This window comes from Molothrus ater, chromosome 25, assembly GCF_012460135.2.
Source record: "Molothrus ater isolate BHLD 08-10-18 breed brown headed cowbird chromosome 25, BPBGC_Mater_1.1, whole genome shotgun sequence".
Taxonomy (NCBI): Eukaryota; Metazoa; Chordata; class Aves; order Passeriformes; family Icteridae; genus Molothrus; species Molothrus ater.
Genome location: NC_050502.2, coordinates 2,866,161 through 2,889,711, shown reverse-complemented (window position 1 = coordinate 2,889,711; position 23,551 = coordinate 2,866,161). Strand labels below are relative to the sequence as shown.

Here is a 23,551-nt window from a genome sequence, read left to right as displayed (position 1 = left end):
GGAGAAGCAGGAACAGCGTGTGCTTTACACAGGTGGCATTTTCTGTTAGCTCAGTCTGTGTGACTCAGGGCTCAAGGCTCCCAGTGTGTTACTGCTTGGGATGCTACAAAATAAATGATTAAAAAATTCATCTTTTGTTCCCACTTTTTAGTCTAAAGACCTTTATGCATCCTCTCTGGGAACATATTAAGATTTCTGCTTCCTTTTAAAGCGCTCGTGCACAAACATATTATGGTTATATGGGAATATAACAGAACATAACGGTTATATGGGAATATAACAGAATATAACGTGGTTATATTGGGAACACACAGAAAAAAGGGGCACAAAACATTTTGTTTTGGGAATGGCATGGCTTCAACTGCCCCAAGCATCCAAACCCATTGCTCCATTTTTACTTCAGCTTTGTTCCAGTTACTGTTTTGGACATTACACCTGGGCATGTCTGGTACCTTCTGTCAGGAGCTTCACCGTGCTGGGCACGTGCAGAATTCCCTTGCCTGGATAAGGTTAATGAGTGTCTGTGTGGTTTGGGGAAGTGTCCCATGAGGTGTGAGGGGTTTGGGATGGCCACAGGGCCTTGGGGAGAGCAGCATATGGATCATGGAATCCCAGGAACTGCTGCAGTTTGGAGGAGGCCTCCCTGCTGCTGCCTCACTCACCAGGGAGGAGGCAAAGGTTGGAAAAAACAACTCTCACAGTCACTCATAAATAATCAAAACTTGCCTGACCTAGGAAATGAAGTTCCTTCCTTATATATCTTATTCTCTTCTCTTTTTTCTCCTTTTTGCTTTAAAATCCCAATGCTTTGTTTGATCAGAGCAAGGTTGTCAATGCTAAATTCTCAAATGTCAGAAAATGAAACTCGTTATGTTTATGTACGTCTCATTCTAAGACAGTAGAGCATTCTTCAGACAACAACTGGATTTACTATTCCCACTGTTCTAACATCCTCTTAATTCTTTTAATTTAAAATTTCAGCTTACAAAGCCTCAGCCTAAGCTGGAAATTTTGGAGGTGCAACTGGTTACTGTTATTAGCCATAAAAATCAGTAAGAAGGGCTGAATCCTTTCTCATAAAATACCTAAGCTGAGGAAACTTTGCCTAAGGAAAATCTACTTCCATTTGGTACTTCATACTCCCAATATACTGCTTTTATTAGACTGGATCAGTGTAATTCTTTTATCTACTATTCAATTATGACTTTTATTTAAAGAAACCACTGGAATTCAGAAACACATTTCTTCAGCAAACACACATTTTTGGGAAAAAATGTAGACTTTGCCCAGGCCAAATTGATCTAACTGATAAGACCTCATGATTCAGTGACTTATTTTGCTCTCAAACAAATATTTACTAGCAGAGATAACAAACCCCCAGCATTCCAGCCTCACTGCATCCTTTCACCTTCTGCTGACAACACGAAGTGAAAGTGGTCAGCCCCAAGCAGTCTGGGGGAGGGATGTGTGTTTTACCAGTCAGGACTTCAGATTCCCTGGGGTGGTTCATTCATTGTCTCAGCCCAGCAAGGTACAGGTGTAGCACAAACCCCTTCCCTCAGGGAGGGTCTCTAAACCCAGCTTGCTGTAAATTCTGCAGAGAATCCCATTGAAGGAGTTGGATTTTGCGTATTTTCCAAACCCTTCCATGCCTTTTTCATCTTTTTTATCCTTCCTGTCTGCTCAGGGAAAGCTTGTGAGTGGTTCCTGGGCGAATTGTCTCTTACAGCCCTTGCTCAGTGGGCATCAGGCCCAGCAAAGGTTTAACTGTTCCCACATCCCACTCATGCAGAGGGACAAGGGGGCAAGGAAAACATTCCTACTTCCTCCCCTAATGGCTGCTCTGTTAGCTCTCAGTTCTAACCAACACCAGAGGTTTGCTGTAGATGTATAAACTCAAACTCAGCTCATGCCACTGTCCATACAGAGGCTTTTCTTTTTCTCCTAAAACTCTTCTAAGAGTTTTTAGAGCAGGCATTTTCAGAACTCGTCTAAATTTGAATTTATAAGTCAAATTACTGAAAAATGAGGTAAGTGCTGAACTCCAAGCACAGCAGCTCTTCTCACCATGTCACTGTGAGCTCTCAGTGCACTTTGTTACGGGGAATGTCAGTGAATCCAGCCAGGAGCCCAGGCTCCTTCAACTACCAAGGGACAGTGGAAAGCTCTTTAGAGACAGCACATCCTATAGAAATCAATATTTTGGTCTTCACTGAAAACTTTCCACTGTTAAAGGAACACAGGAAGTGTAGTTAAGGCAGTGCTTAAGCAAGGCAAAGTTGAGTTTTACTGCATAAATGAGTACATACATGATGAAGAACAGACATTCTATGCTGGTCTTTCCATGCTATTTCCCTTACTTCACCTCTGATAAAACATGAATTAAATAAACTCATTAAAAGCCCATCTTTGTGCACAAACAGGACAGCCCCACATATACACCAGAGCAAATGCTCCAATTCATGCCCAAAGCAAGTTTATTCTATCCAGTGAAGCTCCTTTTAACCTTCTCTGAATTAGAGAATTTACCAGTCCAATTCCCCCACATGGTTTTGTGTAAAACTCAGAGCAAAACATTTCTAGCTCTAACTTGGAAACTTAGGAAAGAATTTTACCCTGAGTTTGTAATATCAGAACACTCAAACATTTTGTAGTCTCGTTGAGGGTGTTATGTGCCTTCACAGAGACATCTGATTTTCTTGTGATCTGAAAACTCTGCCATATTCTGGAGTTTTCTGACTCTGTGTCTAACCTACCCAGCAATTCTTTCCCATGGGATGTTTCTCTTCCTTTCCCCTTTCCCCAGGTTGCTGTTTAAAGGCTGCTCTCACAGCAGAGTGGATGAAGCAGTGCAGCTGGGAGCAGAGCATGGCCAACACCTTTGTCACTGTCCCTGACGGGTACGGTCTGCCCGAGCCCATCCAGTACTACGGTGAGTAAAGCAAGTTTTGTACTCTGGAAGTGCAGAAAAATGAACTCTGGGGGAATTATTTTTTGTTTAATTCATTTTAATTTATCTTTAATGCACTTGAAAGCTCTTACCAAGCTCCTACTGAAAGTGTATGGAAATCTATGACTGTGTGCTCATACAGATTTTTGAGCACAATGGGATTATTCTGACTGAGCTTTCCATAGAAACATCCCCAGTGCTGTCTTCCTTGGACCTGCATGGAGAAGACACAGGGTTTATTACAGTATTCCAGATGCATTATCCATAGATAATGCCTCTTCTATATCTTATGGAACTATAATTGCAATAACTAATTTGATTTTGGAAGACTAAAGGCAGGACTCAAAGCCCACTAAAAGGAAAAAAAAAAAATCTGTTTTAAAAAATCTTCCCAATTTGTTTTTATAGAGATTTTAATAATCCCAAAGGAAGAATGAAACATGATGCATGTTGCACAGGCTTTCTTTGGTATAGCTGTGTGTATTTAAGGGAGCCTGGATAAAATTAAAACTCAACAGACAAAAAGGCAGGAAGAAACTATCTTTGTACTTCTGTACCTACATTTTACTAAACTAAATCCCATAATTGTAAAGACACATGTAAAAGTCTCTGCCTTTTACTCCTCTGAAGTTCAACTTTAGGACCCCTGTCACAGTTATTTTTAGTACTCTCTGATTTCTACACAATTTTTCTCAGACCCTTGTGCAACATTTTCAAAGTGATGCCTGAGATATGTATCAGTAACAAACACTTTATTCATTAAGAAATTCATTTGTGGAACGTATTTGACTGTAGTGTGGACAACTAATAAGAACAAACCTTAAGTGTAAGATCTGAAGGCAACTGTGCCATCAGTTGGCAAGTGATATTCAATTATCTACTAACACTAATCCACATGATATTGCCCAAACTGTTACTGAGCCATTTTTGCTACATTTCAGGTTTCACTTAAGAGCATTACAGGTTCAAATTTAAATAGAATGTGTCAGATTGCCCCTCTAAAAACGTGTTCCTCTAATATTTATGCTACTAAATCTATAAAACATTTTTTTGACGGTGTTCGCAGGGGTCTTAGGATGAGGGAAGAGATGAGGATCTGACTCCATGTTTCAGAAGGCTTGATTTATTATATATATTATATAAAAACTATACTAAAAGAATAGAAGCAAGGATTTCATCAGAAGGCTGGCTAAGAATAGAATAAGAAGGAATGATAACAAAGGTTTGTGACTCAGAGTCAGAGCCAGCTGACTGTGATTGGTCATTAATTAGAAACAACCCCATGAGCCCAATCCCAGATGCACCTGTTGCATCCACATCAGCAGATAACCATTGTTTGCATTTTGTTCCTGAGGCCTCTCAGCTTCTTAGGAGGAAAAATCCTAAGGAAAGGATTTTTCAGAAAATATCATAGCTACACATTTTCAAACTTTGGAGCAGCTGATGTTGAGAGATTCTCCAGGTTTTCACTGCACTTTCCGTTTCCCTCGGAACAGATGTTCTACCGGAGCACATCAACTACCAGCTGCAGGAGGCGGATTTCCAGGCTGCCCCGTACTGCCAGTACTCGGCAGTGCCGGTGCCAGCGCTGCAGCCCCAGCCCGGCCCGGCCCCGTACGGCTCCTACAGCCTGGAGCCCCCGTACGGCGACGGGCCCTGCGTGGGCAGCAGCTGCGAGCTCAGCAAGGGCCCCTTCCCGGCTCCCCACGGGGAGGACGGCGGGTTCCAGGGGCTCAAGAGGCCCCGGTTGAACCAGGCGGTGAGGCTGAAGGGGCAGGAGGAGCTGTGCGTGGTGTGCGGGGACAAAGCCTCGGGCTATCACTACAACGCGCTGACCTGCGAGGGCTGCAAAGGTGAGCGGGGACGCGGGGCCTCGGCGCCACCTTCCACGAAGATTTGAGCTGGTGCTACCACAGCGGCTTTTCATTTATCTTATGAACCCCCTATCTAACAAACTCGCTCCAAATTCACGTTTTTATAACATTCTTTGAGGAAATATTTTTACAGTCTGTGTTTGATATGAGCACTTTAAGCATCTCATGTTTGCATTGATGACTCGTTAGAGTAGTGTAAGCAGGTGCTGGTTTTCTTATGAACATTTCTTAGAGATTTGTTTCACTGTTATTAATTTCACTTATGATTATAATTGAATAAAAGCAAGTAGTAATTACTTGCTAATCATATTTTAACTTGTAGGTATGGGAGCTGTGTCATGAGGGGCAGCTGTGATCTCTGCTCCCTGTGAGCAGGCACAGGACTTGAGAGAAGGGCCGGAGCTGTGTCAGGGGAGTTTAGGTTGGATCTCAGGGAAGTTTCTTCCCCCAGAGGATGCTGGCACTGCCCAGGCTGCCCAGGGAGTGGGCACAGCCCCGAGGCTGCCAGAGCTCCAGAGAGTTTGAACTCTGCTCTCAGTGATGCACAGGGTGGGGGTTTGGGGTGTCTGTGCAGGGCCAGGGGATGGACTTGGTGATCTTCGTGGGTCCCTTCCAAATCAGCATATTCTATGATTCCATGTATGGAAAATGTCAATTAATATCAGTCAGAAAGAACCAGACATAACTATGTTTCTAAAAAGCAGAATTAAAATCAAGCTAACTTTTCCATTTAAAAAACCCAACCATTCAAACCCGGAGGACACTTTTAAATCCTTATGAGATAAAGCTCCTTTGATTGCTCCAGCCATCACCTTGTTATAGATACATATTATAAAATTGGCTTTTCACAAATATTACAATGGATTTTATATGTGTGATGTTAAAGTAACTTTGCTATAAAGTTTTTATTTCTGTTGTTAATTAAGCTTAGACATAGTAGTGAAATAGCTAATATAAGCTATAATATAAGCTCATACTATATATATTATATAGCTAATATAAGCTATATAATATATATAGTATATATAGCTATATAGTATATATAGCTAATATAAGCTTATAATATATATATTATATAGTTAATATAAGCTATATAATATATATAGTATATATAGCTATATATAATATATAGCTATATAGTATATATATATTACATAAGCTTATAATATTATATAGTTAATATAGCTATAATATACAGTATATAGCTATATATAATATATAGCTATATAGTATATATAGCTAATATAATATAAGCTTATAGTATATATATTATATAGCTAATAAGCTATATATTACACAGCTTATACTATATATATTATAATAGCTATATACTTGTGTAAAAATGCCTACTTGAATAAGATAACATCCAATGAACATAAGAGAAAGACACCTGTACAGATCTGCCAACTATCAGCACTCACCATCTGAAGACAGTGTGGACCAAGGCCCAAACTGGATGTGATAAAGAGAAAGAGCCAAAACCACAGCCAAAAAACACACATACTCTAAAAAAGCAGACCCAAAGTGAAGCCATATAAAATAGTCCCTGAAAAATGGAAACTAGTTTATAGATATACGTAAGAGTCTATAAATATGCAACAGGCTGATGCAATGGAAAAGGTGTTTAAGGGGTATCCCCAAAAGTAACAGTGTCGTCTTAACTGAGTGCCAAGATGCACCTGGCCTATGCACTGGCCTTGTCTCCTAATGTCCTTTATTAATCTTTTTTACATTTTCCCAAGAAAGTAAACGTGTTTCTCACATCTGGTGCCCGTTGCCAGGCTTCTTCCGGCGCAGCATCACCAAGAAGGCGGTGTACCGCTGCAAGAGCGGCGGGCACTGCGAGATGGACATGTACATGAGGAGGAAGTGCCAGGAGTGCCGCCTCAAGAAGTGCAGAGCTGTGGGAATGCTGGCAGAGTGTGAGTGCTCCTTCCTGCTGGATTTTTTACTCATCACCGCAGATAAAACCTTCTCCAAAGTCAATCTCTTCCTGACGATATTGGTCTGAGCTTTGTTTGGCTGTAGGGAAATGTAGAAAAAGCTGGGGTTGTTTAGACTGGAGAAAAGGAGACTCAGGGGTGACTTTAGCACTCTCTACAGCTCTGAAAGGTGGCTGTGCTCAGGTGGGGCTGGGCTCTTTCTCCAGGAACTGACAGAACCAGAGCACACAGCCTCAAGCTGCACCAAGGAAATATAGGTTGGTGTTCTGGTGTTTGTAGGGGTCCCAGGACAAGGGAAGAGATGAGAATCTTGACTCTATGTTTCAGAAGACTGATTCATTATATTATGATATATATTATATTATAATATATATTATATTATGATATATACTATATTCTATTATACTATACTATATTCTATTATACTATACCTTATGAAAATGATATATTAAAACCATACTAAAAGAATAGAGGAAAGGATTTCATCAGAAAGCTTGAAAGAAAGAAATGAATGATAATACAATCTTGTGACTGTCCAGAGAGTCTGAGACAGCTGGACTGTGATTGGTCATTAATTAAAAACAACCACATGACTCCAATCCAAGATGCACCTGTTGCATTCCACAGCAGCAGGTAACTATTGTTTACATTTTGTTCCTGAGGCCTCTCAGCTTCTCAGGAGAAAAAGTTCTAACGAAAGGATTTTTCATAAAATATGTCTGTGACAGGTTGGATATTAGGAAAAAGTTTTTCATGCAAAGAGCGATAAAGTTCTGGAATGGCTGCCCAGGGAGGTGGTGGAGTCACCATCCCTGGGGTGTTTAAAACAGACTGGATGTGGCACTGGGTGCCAGGGTTTAGTTGGGTGTTAGGGAACGGGTTGGACTCAATGATCTGGAAGGTCTCTTCCAACCTGGTGATTCTGTGAAAATTAATTTTGTGGATGGTGGAACCTGTAGCAGCTTGGTGTGCAGAAGCCTCACCTTAAGAGAACTGTTGTTCAAAGAGAGTATAAGAAAAAAAGGAACTACGAGCAAGATAAGCTAAATATCCCCAGTCTTATCGGGACAGCAATGAGCAGCTCAGAGGAGCTTTGGGGTTTGAGGGAAAAAATTAAATAAAAATGGCACGATGGGCTTTGGTAAAAAATTCTGATGCCTGTGTGTCACAGAGCCACAAGGACAAAGATGCCTGCAGACCCTCAGGCCTTTGGTGGCCACTGAACATCAGCTCACCTGATAAGTGACACAGCCACATTCTCTAGGAAACACAGTTCATTATAGGTGACAGCTTCTGTGCTGCAAACTGGAGTTACCTCTAATAAAAGTGATGACCTCAGACTGTAATTAATTGAAAATGCAAGCCCTGATGGCCACTTCACACCTCACAGGTTTGCTGACTGAAGTCCAGTGCAAGTCAAAGCGACTCAGGAAGAATTTCAAGCAGAAGAGCAGTTTCCTTTGCAACATAAAGCTGGAAGATGAGGGACTGAATAGTAAGCAAGTATCATCTACAACAAGATCTGGAAAAGTGGGATATTTTTCTATTTAAAATATCTCTTTTTATCACTTATTCTTCCTCCAAGGTGTTGTGACTCGACTGGTTTATTTTTTTAGCAGATTTCAGAAAAGATGGAACTTACTCCAGGAGAACATCAGCTTCTTGACCACATTGTAGCAGCACACCAAAAATACACAATTCCTCTTGAGGAAGCCAAGAAGTTTGTAGGTATCCAGCACCCCCAGCCTGCATTGCTGAGTCCCTGCTGCTGTGTATTTTGGCTATATCCAATGTGCAAATGCTCTTTTTGCAGCTACAGGAAACTGCAAGCCCTGAGGAAAGTTTCCTCCACCTGTCTGAGACAGCTGTTGTGCATGTGCAGGTGTTGGTGGATTTCACAAAAAGACTCCCAGGTGAGTTCCTTCCTTTGGGGAACATTAGAGGAACCAAATCAAACTGATGGCATGAACCAGAGAAAAATAAGGCTTCAAGAAAAGGCTTTAAACTGATTATTTGTACTTTTAATGTGCCATGAGGACAAGCTAGAAGCTTTCAGTTCAAAACTTTGCTATGATTAGATTTCTTCTCCATTTCTGACATGGAGTAGAGACATTTTCTGGAAGCATGTGGACCTCAAAATACCACCTTGAGGGAATTACTATCTCACCACATTCTCTGAAATCCAGTTGAGTCTACAATTTATCATAATCACCAAAGGAAAAAACCAGATGTTCCTTCAAAGGAAAAGGCAGCACAGAAGGGACTAACCAGGTGTTCTTATTCATATTTTCCTTTCATAAAGAACAAGGAAACATGCAATTAAATTCACTCCTGTTCAGTGTAAAGTTGACAAAGTAACATTTGACAGGGAGGGTGATAACTTTTCTTTGTAAAACTCACTGACAAAGGTCAATCACCATATCTAAAGCAGGAATTTGATGTCATTCAGCATCTGTGGGGCAGAGCTGAAGGAAGGGGTGAGCTGTCTGTTTGCTTGTGTTACACATCCTGCTTTGATCAGGTTTAAGAAAAAAAAATCACCGAAGTTCCTTTGCTCTTGAATTACAAGTACAGACAGTGAGCTTGTCAAAAGATGAACACAATTTCTAAAAAGAAAATAATGTAACAATTGATGGAGTATCCACAGTCACTGAACAATGCAGCAAATTAACCAGGTGTTAGGCCTATATCAGACATTAGCAAGAATGTTTTGATAACCCTTGCTTAGTCCCAGATTTTTTACTTCTATCTTCCTGTCAATCTTTTAACACTGAAAACTCCCCCTCTTTTTTTTTTTCCCTTTTTAATTGTCTAACCTGCAGACTAGCAAGAAAGATCCCAAGTCTTTGACACATGCATCATTTAACTATGGTTCCTCCTTTCCAATAAAGATATTTACTTTTAAAAAATCATTTTTTTCACATCATGTTGAGGGCTTAAAGGCAGCCCCAGCCTTCCCTGCTCCTGAACGTGCACCTTTCTCTGCAGGGTTTGAGAGTTTAGCCAGTGAGGACCAGATTGCTCTGCTGAAAGGGTCCACAGTGGAGGCAATGTTCTTGAGATCAGCTCAAATTTACAACCAAAGAATGAGTGAGTGCCAGCCATCAACCAGTGAAAGTAGGTCTGAAATACTTGACTTGCATCGTTGTGGGGTGAGTGGATGATAGCAGCTATTAATTACCTATTATACATTGTGTCAAATTTAACACAAGAGACCTTGACCAATAAAAAAGGAACCAAAGAACTTGGATCCAAGTGCCAAAAAGGATTTTACACCTTTGTGGGTCTGGGAAAAATTCACACATTTTCAGCAATGATACAGACAAATATTTAAGATTGCTTTAAGCTTGACTGGGAACTGTCATCTGCCTCGTTCCAGGTCATGTCAGACTTTCTGATCATGGGACGTGTTGTCATGTTCAAAACCTTGATAAAACCAATATTTATTCCATGGAAATGTGTCATAATAAAGAGAGGCCAACTTCTACTACTACCACAGGTAATGGAGGTCTCAGAATATAAACATTGTGAATTTTTTGCTTTACTGGCCCTACTTTTCTTACACTGAGCTACACTGTCCCTATGGCCACTGTTCCATCTCCTTGCCTCTCTTCCTCTCTTTTCTCTTTCCTTCTCCTCTCCCACTCCCTTGAGCTGCTCTGGCATTACCTCCTCAGGTATTACACACTGGCATTACATCCTCATGGCACGGAGAGGTGTCTTATGCTTGCTTATACTCCTTGGGTAATATACACATTCAAAAAAATACACACTACCATAAAACTTTTGTTATTATTTTAGCAATTAACATTGTTTTCACAAAGTTAGTTAACTATTTCATGCAATAGAACAGCCCCAAGCCTCTAAAGATTCACAGAATCACAGAATCGTGGAACGGATGAGGTTGGAAGGGATCACAGTCACCTGGTGCCAGCTCCCTGCTCCAGCAGGGTCATCCCAGAGCACATGGCACCGGCTCATCTCCAGATGGGTCTGGAATATCTCCAGTCAGGGAGACTCCACACTCTCTCTGGGCAATCTGCTCCCTCACAGGAAAGAAGCTTTTCCTCGTGTTCAGGTGGAGCTTCCTGAGCATCAGTTCCTGCCCGTTCCTCTGGTGCCATTGCTGGTCCCTGCTCTCCCTGCAGACAGGGACACCCAGGAATGAGGGCCCCTCTCAGCTGGGGCTCCTCTCGAGGCTGAGCAGCCCCAGCTCCCTCAGCCTTTCACAGAATCATGGAATCACTTAGCTTGGAAAAGACCTCTAAGATCACAGAGTCCAACCATTCACCATTTCCTTGTAAGATGCCCCAGTCCCTTCACGAGCTCCACAGCCTCAGCAGGGTCTGCTCCAGGAGCTCCATGTCCCTTGTCCTGGGGAGCCCAGAGCTGGACACAGCGATCCAGATGGATCCAGGGAGGGTCACCTCACACCCTTCAGGCAATGATTTGGAACTGTTTCTGCACTAACATCCTCATTATTCTGCACCTTTGCTGGTTGTTTTTTTTTTTTTTTTTGTTTGGTTTTGGTTTGGCTTGGTTTTTTTTAAGCAAAAAATGTTTTTTATCCATTTTCAAGGCATAACTGAGGAGTTCATCACCGCCCTATTCTACTTCTACAGAACCATGGGGGAACTCAAAGTGACCGAGACCGAGTACGCTCTGCTCGTAGCAACAACAGTGTTCTTTTCAGGTAAGCTGGGAAGGTGACAACAACGAGCTGTCACTCGCCCCTGGGGAGCTCCTATTCGTCCCCTCAGGGGCGGCGGCGCCCGAAGCATCCCGCTCACCGCTCTCTCCGTGCCGCCGCTCTCCCGCAGACCGCCCGCTGCTGAGGGACAAGCGCCATGTGGAGGAGCTGCAGGAGCCGCTGCTGGGGATCCTGTACAAGCACTCGAAGCTGCAGCACCCGCGGGACCCGCAGCGCTTCGCGCGGCTACTGGGGCGCCTCACGGAGCTGCGCTCGCTTCGCCACGCCCACGCGGGGGCGCTGCGCGCGCGGGACCCGCGCCTGGCAGCGCCGCTGCGCGACCTCTGGGACCTCCACTAGGCGGCGCCAACGCCGCCGGCCCGCGCGCCCCTTCCCGCCTGGGCTGCGCGCCGGCGTTTCCCGCCCTTTTCGCCCTCCCTCAGCGGCCGCCGTGAGGCGCCGGTGTCGCTGCCGGTGTCGATGTGGGCGGTGATGTCGCTGTTGGTAGAAGTGTTGGTACTAGTGCCGGTGCTGGCATCGGTTTGGGTGCCACGCTCAGTGCCGGTGTCAGTGCTGGTGTCGATGTCGGTGCCAGTGTCACTGCTGGTGTAGGTGGTGGCAGCGATGTCGCTGTCGGTACAAGTGTTGATGTCGGTACCGGTGCTGGTGCCGGTATTGGTTTGGATGCAGTGTTCAGTGCCAGTGTCAGTGCTGGTGTTGATGTTGGTACCAGTGCTAGTTGTCACTGCTGGTGTCAGTGTTGGTGTCAGTACCAGTGTTGGTGCTAGTGTTGGTATTGGTACTGGTGGCAATGTCAGTGCCAATATCAAGTGTTGGTGTCACTGCTTTTCTCCAGGCCCACCAAGAAAAACCCGTTCAAACGGCTCGTGTGGCTGTCCCTGAGCACTGGGCAGGGCCCGCACCCAAAGCCCAGTGCGCCCTCGGGCTGTGGGGCTCTGTCAGGTCACTGGTGCCACCAGCTGTCCCCAGCCTGGCTGCAGCGGGTGGGGGACACCAACAGGGACATGGGGACACTGCTGGGAGCCCCCGGGCAGAGTCCTGACCCGAGCACACACATCCCGACCTGTCCTGGGAAGTGTTCAAGGCCAGGTTGGACCAGACTTGGAGCAAGCTGGGATGATGGAAAGTGTCCCTGCCCATGGCAGGGGTGGCACTGGATGAGCTTCGAGGTCCCTTCCAGCCCAACCCATTCCATGGTTCTGTCTGTGTGTGAAATTCGCTGAAGTCATTTCTCTGCAGACTGCCAAGACTGGTGCTGGAAGGAACATCTTTGACTTCAATTTCAAAGACTTCTGCTGTTATTCTCTATGAAGACTGAAGGAAATCATTATCACGATCATCTGCTCTGTGTTGTAACTGCACATCACCGATGATAAATCCATGTTTGATGTGGGTGATCCAGCAGTGAGCAGTGCCCCACTTGGATGCTTGCACTGGCTTTGAAGTCCTGCTTACACCAGACCAAATGTGCAGTGGAAATGTTCTGTCACCAAACTGAGTTATATGAATTAAACAAATTATTGTTTCATGTCGAGGTTCCTTACAGAATATGTTTAGATTCAAATGTGATATTCTGACAGGAGATGAGTTACACTATTTATCCTATTCTTTTGTGACTTGAAAACCTTGTAAAATGGCATTTTCATACTAAAACATAGACAGATGTGGTGTTTAAAACTACCATGGGAGTAAAGAAAAAAAATAAATATCAACTACTGGACTTTAAAGAAATCATTTTGCTTCATGAATCCTTTATCATGCACCTGTGCTCAGATAAGCAGCAGCTGATGAATTCTTCCCATCAAAACCTTCCACTCTGGCCTTTGCCTATAAAGCAAACTACAAAACCAGTGGTTTGAAAAGCCACTGTGAACTATGAAGCCAGAGAGTTCCAAAGCCATTACCAATATTGGTAATTTCAAAAATTGCAGGCAGTTGATTTATTAATTAAAAATCGTATTTTCACATTAGCTGTAATTGTTTTTTTTCTTCTGGATTTTATAACCCTTTACAAATCTACCCCTAGGAAACTAACTCTTAAGTTTGTGCAGAGTTTTAACAAATGCCCAGGTGATGATTTTAATTTGCCATTCACTCCCTGTACTGTGGCAAAATCACTGACTCAGGTAAAACTAAAATAAATTTTACCTTGCACATTCTTTAACATTTTTTAATATTGTCGAGTTTTAATATTCATGAGCAATCTAACAGTTTAGTAGCTGTAAATGTTAAATACAGTTTCACTGTTAGTTTTTTTTAATATGTTGACCAAAATCACTTCATAGTTCAGATATGATTTCACAGGAAGTAAAACTTTGCTCTGAAGCCGATGAAGAAGTCAGCTATGCATCAACTCTGCTTATCTGAACTCTTAGGGCTTCTTATTTGTTCACAATCAGTACCTCAAGTATTATTTAGTGAATATTTCAAGGCTAAATAAGAAGGCAAAGGGGAATAATAATTCTCTGTTTCCTGTTTGCAGCTGAATCACTTAGAGGAGAACTTTTGAAGATTACAAGAGGAAAAAACATCACTTAGGTTTTGCACACTTACAGTCAGGTTCCACCGAGGAAATTTACTTTTCAGAACCTGATTTTCAATATTTTAAGCAGTTTACACTAAAAGTATTTATAGAATATAATGCAAGTGCGTTTGATCTTTGTTAAAAATCTATAAATATATGTAATATTACATTTTAGTAGCATTTTTTAGTAAACATCCTATTTTTCTTAAATATAAAGTTGAACTGAAAATCCAGTTCAGAAAAGACAAATACTGAGCATTTACCTCTTCTATTCTGTCCCACCTGGGGCAGAGTTTTACCTTTAGCATTATTTTGATGCTGGGTTGGTACTGTTCATCCTTGACAATACTACAGGATTGCTCTGGATTGTCTTTGGTACTAATTTGTTGTTTGTTTTTCTGTTTAGCTTTGCCTCAGCACAGTGATTGTGTATCTCAGACTAACAGAAATATCTCGCACTTTCCAAAGAAATGAAACCAAATCCAAAGGGCTCTATGGTCTGAGCCAAACAGCAAATAGGATTATGAAGTATTTTCAGACCATAAATGGAGATTGCTGGCATATGATATGCAACAAAGAGATTTGCTGCTTTACTCTGGGGTTGATAGGAAATGCTGCAGTTAATCCTAGGAAAGAAAAAGAAGAGCAGACTGTGAATCTATAAATTTGAGAGATGAGAGCTGTGTTTTGGGCTGTTACAGAGACTGGCAATAGGCAGACTAGCTTTGAAAATTCAGCAGCCACAGTCTGTTTAAATTCAAAACCTGGCAAAACCACTTGTTTCTATGGTAGCATATCAGGATCTTATTTCCTTTTATCAGTGGAGGGCTGCAACTGGATGGACTTGGAAATAATTCCTCTACCAGAATACTCATCTTTCAGAATCTGATTGGTTTTGTCTGTTTTTCAGCAGCAGAGCTGCTGGTTTGTTTGTTTGTTTGCAAGTGTGGACATGTTTTTATTATCTACAGCTGCATATTTCATGGAAATAAGAGTGGTTCTGCTCTGTAAGTAACCTGCTCATGAGATCACAATGTTTTCTTTGTGTTGCACCACTACCAGGGGCAGAGTGAGTAGGAATAATGTCTGATAACTTCTCATTGTTCCTCCTTTTGTTTTTGGCACTGGACAAGTGATAGAGAATCCTATTAAATTACATATGAGCTTCTGGTATGCACTGAATTTCTGTAGCCCATTACAGAGACTCTTGGGGAATGAACCCAAGGATTTTATAATTACTAAATTCTATTTACAGATATCAGTTGAAGCACTTCCTGTAGAACATCAGCACACCATCATTCACTTAATGAAAGAGTAAAATCACTGATGTCAGGGAATGGATTGGTTTGGTTAACAGAAAGGTTAAAGATAAATAATTAACAGTGTAACTGGCTGTTCCAGAACAGGGCTGCAAAGCTGGGCTATAAAAGCACATTAAAAATTTCTATCACTGAGTCTCTGCAGGTCAGCAGGAGGGCAACCAAAGCAACAGATCCATGAGCACCAGACTGGGGATGATGGATTTTAGGAAACTGTATGGAAGAAGCCTCAGGCACTCACAAATTGTGACACTGGACTTCGTTGTCCTGCCTGTCTTTTGTCTGGCTGCTCCCCGTAGCTCGTGGGACCTCACTCCCATCAGAGAGGTCGTAGTGAATGAGCTCCACGGTCACAGCCATGAGGACAATCCAGGAGGTTTTTACCAGCTTGACAGTTTCTGTAAATGACTGAAGACATGTGAATATCAGCTTTTTGATGGGCAGGATAATGGTGCCAGCAAGGGAAAGGCAGCAGCCAGGAGCTGCTGTGACCATATCAGCATGGGGCTGAGCTGATAAGCAGCACTCACACTGGTCCCAAGCTCCACTCAGAGTCATTTATTGCCCTTGCAGATAAATTAATTTTCATTCTTAATACCTGGTCAGGTATTTCCCCAGTGCACTGGGGAACACTAACAATCTGAACACTAACCAGTGTTCAGAGGCTGGGTAAAAACATGGCAGTGAATAAAGGCACCACTGAGACCAAACCAACTGCTCCAGTGGCTGACAAGTGCCAGCATTCAGTGTCCCCTCACTGGGATGACAGCTCTGAACCTTCCTGACAGGGGGGCTCTGCACCCATGGAACCAGAGACATTGCATCTGTGCAATTGCCTTAACAACTAAATTTGTAATCACTGCAAACAATGAAATTGGGTTTGTGTGGCATGACCTATTTTATGTAACATCAGTAATTATGTTTTCATCCGTTAATTCTTTATCGCTCAAATCCTGTATCAATTTTCTGTTATTTTACCTGGCTGGTGGAGAATTACCTGGGTCAACACTTTTTCCTTAAAATATTGCCATTAAATTAGGACTTTCTTTAATGTTTTGAAATTCCCTCAGTATTACAGACTTCTTGTAATGAGCATTAGCTAGCTAATCATGTAGATTTTAAAGTATTTATTCCTTATATGATTTATTTAATAATTTTTGTTGCAGATCTGTGTGTGGTTGTTCAGTCACTGTGTTTTCAAAAGCATAAGTACTTTGCACTTACTCTGCATCAGCAGCTTGTCTTCATCTTGTAATGTTCCCTGACTTTATTATTGGCCTCTGGCCTCCCAAAGTTTATTTCCTACTCTTCAGCTTCCTGTGCAAGTTTTCTGCATTTTCTCACCTCTAACAGATATTGTTGTTGGTTTTCCTCTAATTTTGTTGCTGTAGTTTTTAATGTTGCACTCTCTTTTTCATCTTTATTATGACTTCCATGCCTTGTTACAATTTGCTACTGATGTCCCTAAATCTTGTTAAGGCAAATTCTTAAACCCTTTTTTTTTAACCCTAATCTCCCTCTGCCACCCTCCCCCTTACATTGAGTTTTCTGAGCTCAGAGAAATTGGCACTTTGAGGCAGCAAGGAGTGCATGTTCTCACACTCTGACCTGTTCTCTGCCTATGTTCTTATAGGGGGTGTTGAGACACTTTGAACCTGGCTGTGGTGGTCTCCAGGGTGCACAAATGCAGCTCCAACTGCCTAAAGCTGTCAGTCTTTAGAGGAAAGAATCAGCTGTGCATGCAAGGGTCACATGTGATATTTTTGCTTTAAGAAGCTGGTGTTTAAATCTTACTTTGAGCATTTTTTGTCCTCTCCAGGTTTTAGTTTTATGAATTTTTTCAGCTTGTGTCCTTTGAAATACTCTCTGTATTTGCCAAGAACAAACATTCTTTTCTGTGGTTAAAGCTTCAAAAGACCAAGCCCATATATGTGTATGTAGTGTGTGTGTGTGTGAACAGTGTATATATACACATTTACATTATCTGTGTGGGGTTGTGTGGTGTACACTGAGAGAATCTGAGTGTTTGTATTCCAGATATATCAGAAAAATACAGAGTTAATAACAAACTAGAGTAGTAGCAAAGTGAGTGTTACTCTCCTGTTGCTAAGTGAGGTGGACAGATGTTACAAAGAGTACAATTAATACTCTGCTGATGTCCCTAAGCCAGAAAGAGGTTTAAACAGAATTAAATTATATTTAATTCCAGAAAAATTATATGGTAGAAATTAACCCAGAATTAAAGACTCCATGAAAACAGAAAGCATTTGGCTACTCTTAATTGAACAAAACCTCTATTATATTATCCAAAAATGCTTGAAAAATTAGTTCAGGACACAGACCTGTGTGCAGCAGTCTGAAACCAGGAAAAGGAGACACTATTGTGCAGGAATTAGCTGAACACCAGTTGGGACCAACTGGATCACTCCTCCAACAGCTCAAAGTAACCATATTTACCACCTCAAACTCATGTTTTCCATGGTTTTTATGGCTATGTAAATCAGGGATGTGGCTGACCTGCATAAGACATCCATCAGATCAGATTCCAGATGGGAGTTAGGTGATGGGCTGGAAGGGCACGTGTTCCCAGAGCTGCAGGCAGGGAGCTCAGGGAGGGGCTGACACAGAATCCTGCCTTTGTTGACCTCTTCTCCCTCTTGCTCCCCCAAATGTATTTTCCCCCATCTGGGGACATTGTTTCATTGGTATTGATGCAATATTTTGTTTCTTACTCTGCTGTGAGGAGTGGTTTTATAAGTTTTTCCCCTATCAATCAATATTCAGTGAATTGTTTGTTACTTCAATATTTGCTGAGCAAGTTCCAGGCCAGCCAATTTCTGTCTTTGTTTGAGCAGGTGAGTGAGGCTGTGCCTGAGCAGGCTGCAGAGCAGTGACTTTGATTTCAGATTTGTTGCTTCCTGGGCACTGCACAGACTTAGAGAACCCCAGAATGGTTTGGGTTGGAAGGAACCTTAAAGCTCATCCCATCCCACCCCCTGCCATGGGCAGGGACACCTTCACTATCCCAGCTGCTCCAACCTGGAGCACTTCCAGGGCTGGGACAGCCACAGGTCCCCTGGGCACCCTGTGCCAGCCTGTCCCAGCTGGGCCTGGCAAGGAGCAAGCAGAGTGAACCAGACCTTGTTAAACCTTAGCAAAACACAGGTGTCAAACTCATCAGCTGTGATTCTGGAGGGCTCCATATCCATTCCAGCCTTCCTGCCATGGTGTTGCTGTCCTATGGAGCAATTAAATGAATCAATAATAACAACTTTTTAAAAGCACTGGTTAGTTTAAAAGCCTGAGGAGAGAATGACTGTTAATATAATTAGATTTCCAGCTCCAGTTTCCAGGTTAGGATATTATGGACACATTTGTTCCTATCACATTTGCTTTGTGGTTCAGTATGAATTTTCAATAGATGACTTTGTGATAAGAAAGCAGCAGTTCACATGCAATTATATAAACAGTAAGATCAGCCTGGAATTAGCCTGGAGAGTATAAAGCACACACAGAGCTTGTGCTGGGTCACTGCCTCTCCCAGCTCAAGGCAGAATCAGGTTCCTGTAATAGGGAAGAATTCTGCTGACAAGAGGTTGGTCTGTCCAGATTGGTGTTGCAGCTCCAGGGTAAACCAGCCTGTGTAATGGATGGCTTTGCTATGGGAAATTGCCAGCTGGAAGAGACTAGAGGGTGATGTCCAGATATTGGTAGACACTGGCATTTAAAGTTTATCATTTAGAGGCTCTAGAGTAGTCCTGAAATTGTCTTAAGAGCTAATCAAGGCTTTGTTCTCAGGATCCACCTGCAGGTCTGAGAAATGAGGTCAGCACAACAGACAGATACAGCAGGATTCATTGACTTGAACTCTTTGCTGATGTTCTTGATTGTAATTTGCTTGAATTTATTATTTAGTTCTTGGCTGTGTTCCCATCTCATCATGCCTCTAAGCCACTGGAAATTGAAAAATCCAGTTTTATGCCTGATACGCACAGCCTTGTCTTTTTGTCTCTTTAACATTTTATAAGATGCTTTCTTTAGAAAATTGTTTTAAAGCAGTGAGATTATTTTATTATCTCTGCTTAATTCTAGAGCTTATGTTCTCTTACATGTCACACTTTCAAATCTTTCAGCTCCTCTTATTTGTTCTGTGTCAGGACTTTATCACTCACTAGTGAGAAATTCCATGTAATGTGCTTTAGTGGGGGGAAAGTGAATTTGTTCTATGTTGTTAATGGCCTCTTTGCCCTTATTCTCTGTTTAATTATTTCAGTAGGGACTGAGATTGGAAAGAAATTGTCAGGCTGTAGCTAGAAATGTTAAGATTACCCCAGGTCTGTGACTGTCCTGGCTGCTCCTGTCCCATGCAGAGGACAAGGCTGGAAGGCACATCCCACTTTACCTGTGCTTTGCTCTGTTTGTTTGTTCTTCCCCATCCAGCATGAGTCCCTTCTTTGTGATGTCTCTCCTCTTTGGCCTGATTTTTGGACAAGCAGCATCACTGTGTGCTCCTTCTGAGTACACAATCCACGTGGAGAAGCAGGAATGTGCCTATTGCCTGGCCATCAACACCACCATCTGCGCTGGATTCTGCATGACTCGGGTATGAGATGTTTCTGGAACAGCCACCACTGCAAACCAAGGCTCTGTTCTCCCACAAAATAGTGTACAAATTATTTAATTGTAAAAGAGTTTATCACAGGCAGAAAAACTGCACTGTCACCATGTTTTCAAGTTAGCTTTTTGCAAAGGTGGGGATGAAAAATGCCAAGCTTGTGGAACTATGGAGCTGATAACACCAGTGGCACAACAGAGATCTGACTGCTGCTGCCACTGCAGAGCCTCTGGGGGCAGATTGTGAGGGGCAGATTATATTGGGTCACTCCTAATTAATGTAAATAGCTTAGGTAACTTCTGCTCCCACTGCTGCTGTCCCAGCTCTGCAGCAGCCACACCACTCCTCACAACTTCACTGTCCAACACAGCATTTTGAGTTCCAGCTTGGGCAGCAGGGAGCCAGAAGAGATCACAAAGCACAGGGAACACTCTGAGCCATGTGGATTAATTAAACCAGAAAAACAAGGGGAATGTGCCTGCGTGGGGAGGGAGCCCCAGTCACAATTAGAGCTCTGAACTCAGTAGTACCAGAGCTGGGCTCAGGTGTGAGTTTTGGCCTCTGCACCTCACAGGACGTTTCTGACACACATATGCCTCAGTGAAACAACACATTTCTCTTCTCTTTGTAGGACAGCAATGGCAAGAAGCTGCTCCTCAAGAGTGCTCTGTCCCAGAATGTGTGCACATACAAGGAGATGCTGTACCGGACAGCGCTGATCCCGGGCTGCCCTCTCCACACCATCCCCTACTACTCCTACCCCGTGGCTGTGAGCTGCAAGTGTGGCAAGTGCAACACTGACTACAGTGACTGTGTCCGTGAGAGGGTCAGGACAAACTACTGCACCAAGCCACAGAAGCTCTGTAACCTGTAAAGCTTTCAATGGGATGGGGGTGAAATGTACTGCTCTGCTCGCACCTCGACAGAAATAAAACTGTTTCGTATTCGGTTTGCAAACTGCTGTGCACAAACATTTATTCTGAAGGTGTGTTGTTAGGTGATTCAATTAATTGGGTGTTTTGAGTCAGGCAGAAAATAATGCTAAAGGCTGTATGTTTGTATTGAGAACCCAGATGAATTTACTTTGGAGAAGGAGGAGACAGAACTGTGTGAATGTATCAGCCTTTGCTCACAAATCCCAGATATTTTCTGAAGAGATGCTCAGAGATTCTTTATATTGACATATTTCAGAATTTGATATTGATTTATTTCAGAGTTCACCTATTTCACTTTATATATTTCAGAGTTTAAAAAAAAGGCCATACACACTCTTGGTATTGAACTTTTAAAATATATTTTGACACATACTTAGAGCCTTCAAATTAGCAGCAGTATTTTTCCATCTATGTATTATTAGTGTAGACACTGTAGATCTGTGTCCTCCCTGCTGTTGTCCAGATCTGTGTTTATTGGGAATGCTTCTCTACATGAATGGTATAACCCCCCCTTCCCTGCAGAAACAGAGTTTGAACTACACCTGTCTCTGTGAGCACTGAGGAATCACTGCAGCTTCAAAGCTGGCTGCTCTGTTCTCTGCAAGGGGAGCGTGCTGCCATCAAATGGAAAGCAAAACTCAAAAAATCCCATTTTTCCCCACAGGTGAACACCCCCCATCCCCCAGGAGTGGAAGGAGAGCTGAGCCCACCCTGTGTGCTGCACATGCACAGGTGAGAGGTGCAGAGACAGGAATAAAGAAAAGTAATGCATGTAATCAATGTAAGCTAACAACTGCTTCCTTTCCACTGAGATTGTAGCTCCCAAGAAATCACAGATATTCCATTCACACATTGCTTGAAATAGTAAATAAAGGAACCAGAATTCACAGGATACGAATATGAATTTAAACATTCTTAGAAAAGTCCTGCTTTCGGGATTGCAGTTTTCATGACGGTTCCTAGAATCTGATTCTCTGTTCCAAACACCTTCATTTTATTTAATCTGTAGCATAACCTGTGAGAAAGCCCAAGGGAAACTGCTGGTGCCCCCCTGGAGCAGGGGTTTGGACTGGATGAGCTCCAGAGGTCCCTTCCAACCTCAACCAACCCATGGCAATTTGAATGTGTGTCACGGATTCTACACAAGGTATGAACTCCAATTATATGTGCATTATTTGGTGATAAAGAAATACCTTCACAGGCAAAGTTTAAAGATTTAAATATTCCAAAAACAAGTTTGAAATTTACAGAAAATCCAGAGCATCTGCAGAAGCAGCCCTACTTCTGTAAAACAGATCCCTTACACATGGTTTAAACAACCCAGTCATAGCTAATTTTGTACAAGACTATTTCTAAAACTCTTCGGAGCAGGAGAGGTTAGTTACAATTAAATTACAAACACTTTCTGGTGGTGAGAATCTGGTATTCCCAGCCCCTTCTGTGTATCACACAGATGAGCTGTGATCTCCCAAGCTCTCCAAGGAAGAGCTGCAACATGAACTGCCGCTCTCCAGTTGGTGAAGAGCACAGGAGTGGTAAAAACACTTGGGAAATAGGTATTTATTGAACAAAGCTGCCCTTATGGTATCTGGTAAATGCCAAAGAAACAAAGTGTTCAGCTTTAAGATAAGCCAGAGCTTTCTCAAGATGTCTGGATTGTTAAAAATACTATTTAGCACAGGAATATATAATTCTGTTTACTACTAAGCAGCACTTGTACTTAGGAAAATAAAAAGAGAGTACTTGGCTATTTACAGTATCAGCAGCACTGCTAAGTTATTGTAATGTCCTTTATGGCCTGACAGATTTGTCTTCAGTACAAACAAAAACCAAGTCTACTTTTATGGTTAATGCCTATGGAAAATCTTTGAGAGAAAATAACTAATGTGCCTTTTTTTACACTTTAGAAAAACCCAAACTGAGACGTTTGCGTTGTGCTAACATATCTATTTAACCATATGCTTCCATGCCCTCCGAGGTCAGTGTTAGGCATATTCAAGTTTAAGACCCCCAGGCCCAGTGAATCCCTGTTCAGGTGATGATTCCTTCCGGACGTGTTTGTTACCTTCCGTTTATCCCAAGACGGTTTCCACATAACTCAGCCATGGATTTGCAGGCAATCCAAACATCCTCACGCAGGGTCCGTCCCTCAGCCCGGGTGGGGAGAGCACAGAACGGGCTGGGGGGGCCGCGGCTGCTCCCGGCGCTCCGGCCCGCGGCAGGTGCTCGGAGAGGAACAAACCCGGGCGCATTCACACGCGGAGCACGGAGAAGGAGAAGGAAAAGCAGGAGAAGGAGAAGCAGGAGAAGCAGGAGAACAAGCCCGCCCTACCCCGGGCGGAGGGAGCGGCCTGAGCTCTGTACCCGCGGGGGCTGCGGCGACACCGCCGGCCCCCAGGGGGCGCTGTGGCAAGGGATCTGAGGGGCGGGGCCGCCGCTGTTCCCCGCATGTAAAGCGCCGTGGGCGGCATTGGAGGTGGGGATTCTGCCTCTCTGCCCTGCTCAGGTGAGACCCCACCTGCAGAGCCGCCTCCAGCCCTGGGCGCCCAGCACAGGAAGGAGCAGGAGCTATTCCAGAGGACGTACCAGGATGATCAGTGGGATGGAGCAGCTCTGCTGGGACGAAAGGCTGGGAGATTTGAATTGTCCAGCCTGGAGGAGAGAAACTTCGGGGTGACCT

General features: G+C 43.0%; 2 protein-coding genes across 2 annotated transcripts; both read left to right on the top strand.

Annotated features, from left to right (window-relative positions):
• The first annotated feature begins 2,841 nt into the window (after positions 1 to 2,841).
• LOC118696291 (bile acid receptor-like) lies at positions 2,842 to 11,817 on the top strand. Its single transcript, XM_036398405.1, has 10 exons — positions 2,842 to 2,932; positions 4,447 to 4,803; positions 6,606 to 6,746; positions 8,158 to 8,297; positions 8,384 to 8,491; positions 8,581 to 8,680; positions 9,756 to 9,884; positions 10,147 to 10,266; positions 11,347 to 11,460; positions 11,588 to 11,817. Exons 1-10 carry the CDS (start codon positions 2,842 to 2,844, stop codon positions 11,815 to 11,817), a joined length of 1,530 nt encoding a protein of 509 aa, XP_036254298.1.
• Positions 11,818 to 14,946: 3,129 nt separating this feature from the next.
• TSHB (thyroid stimulating hormone subunit beta) lies at positions 14,947 to 20,810 on the top strand. The gene is made up of 3 exons (XM_054517287.1): positions 14,947 to 15,009; positions 19,762 to 19,924; positions 20,568 to 20,810. The coding sequence occupies exons 2-3, from the start codon at positions 19,763 to 19,765 to the stop codon at positions 20,808 to 20,810; spliced, it is 405 nt and encodes a 134-aa protein (XP_054373262.1). The 5' UTR covers positions 14,947 to 15,009; position 19,762.
• The last annotated feature ends 2,741 nt before the right edge of the window (positions 20,811 to 23,551 follow it).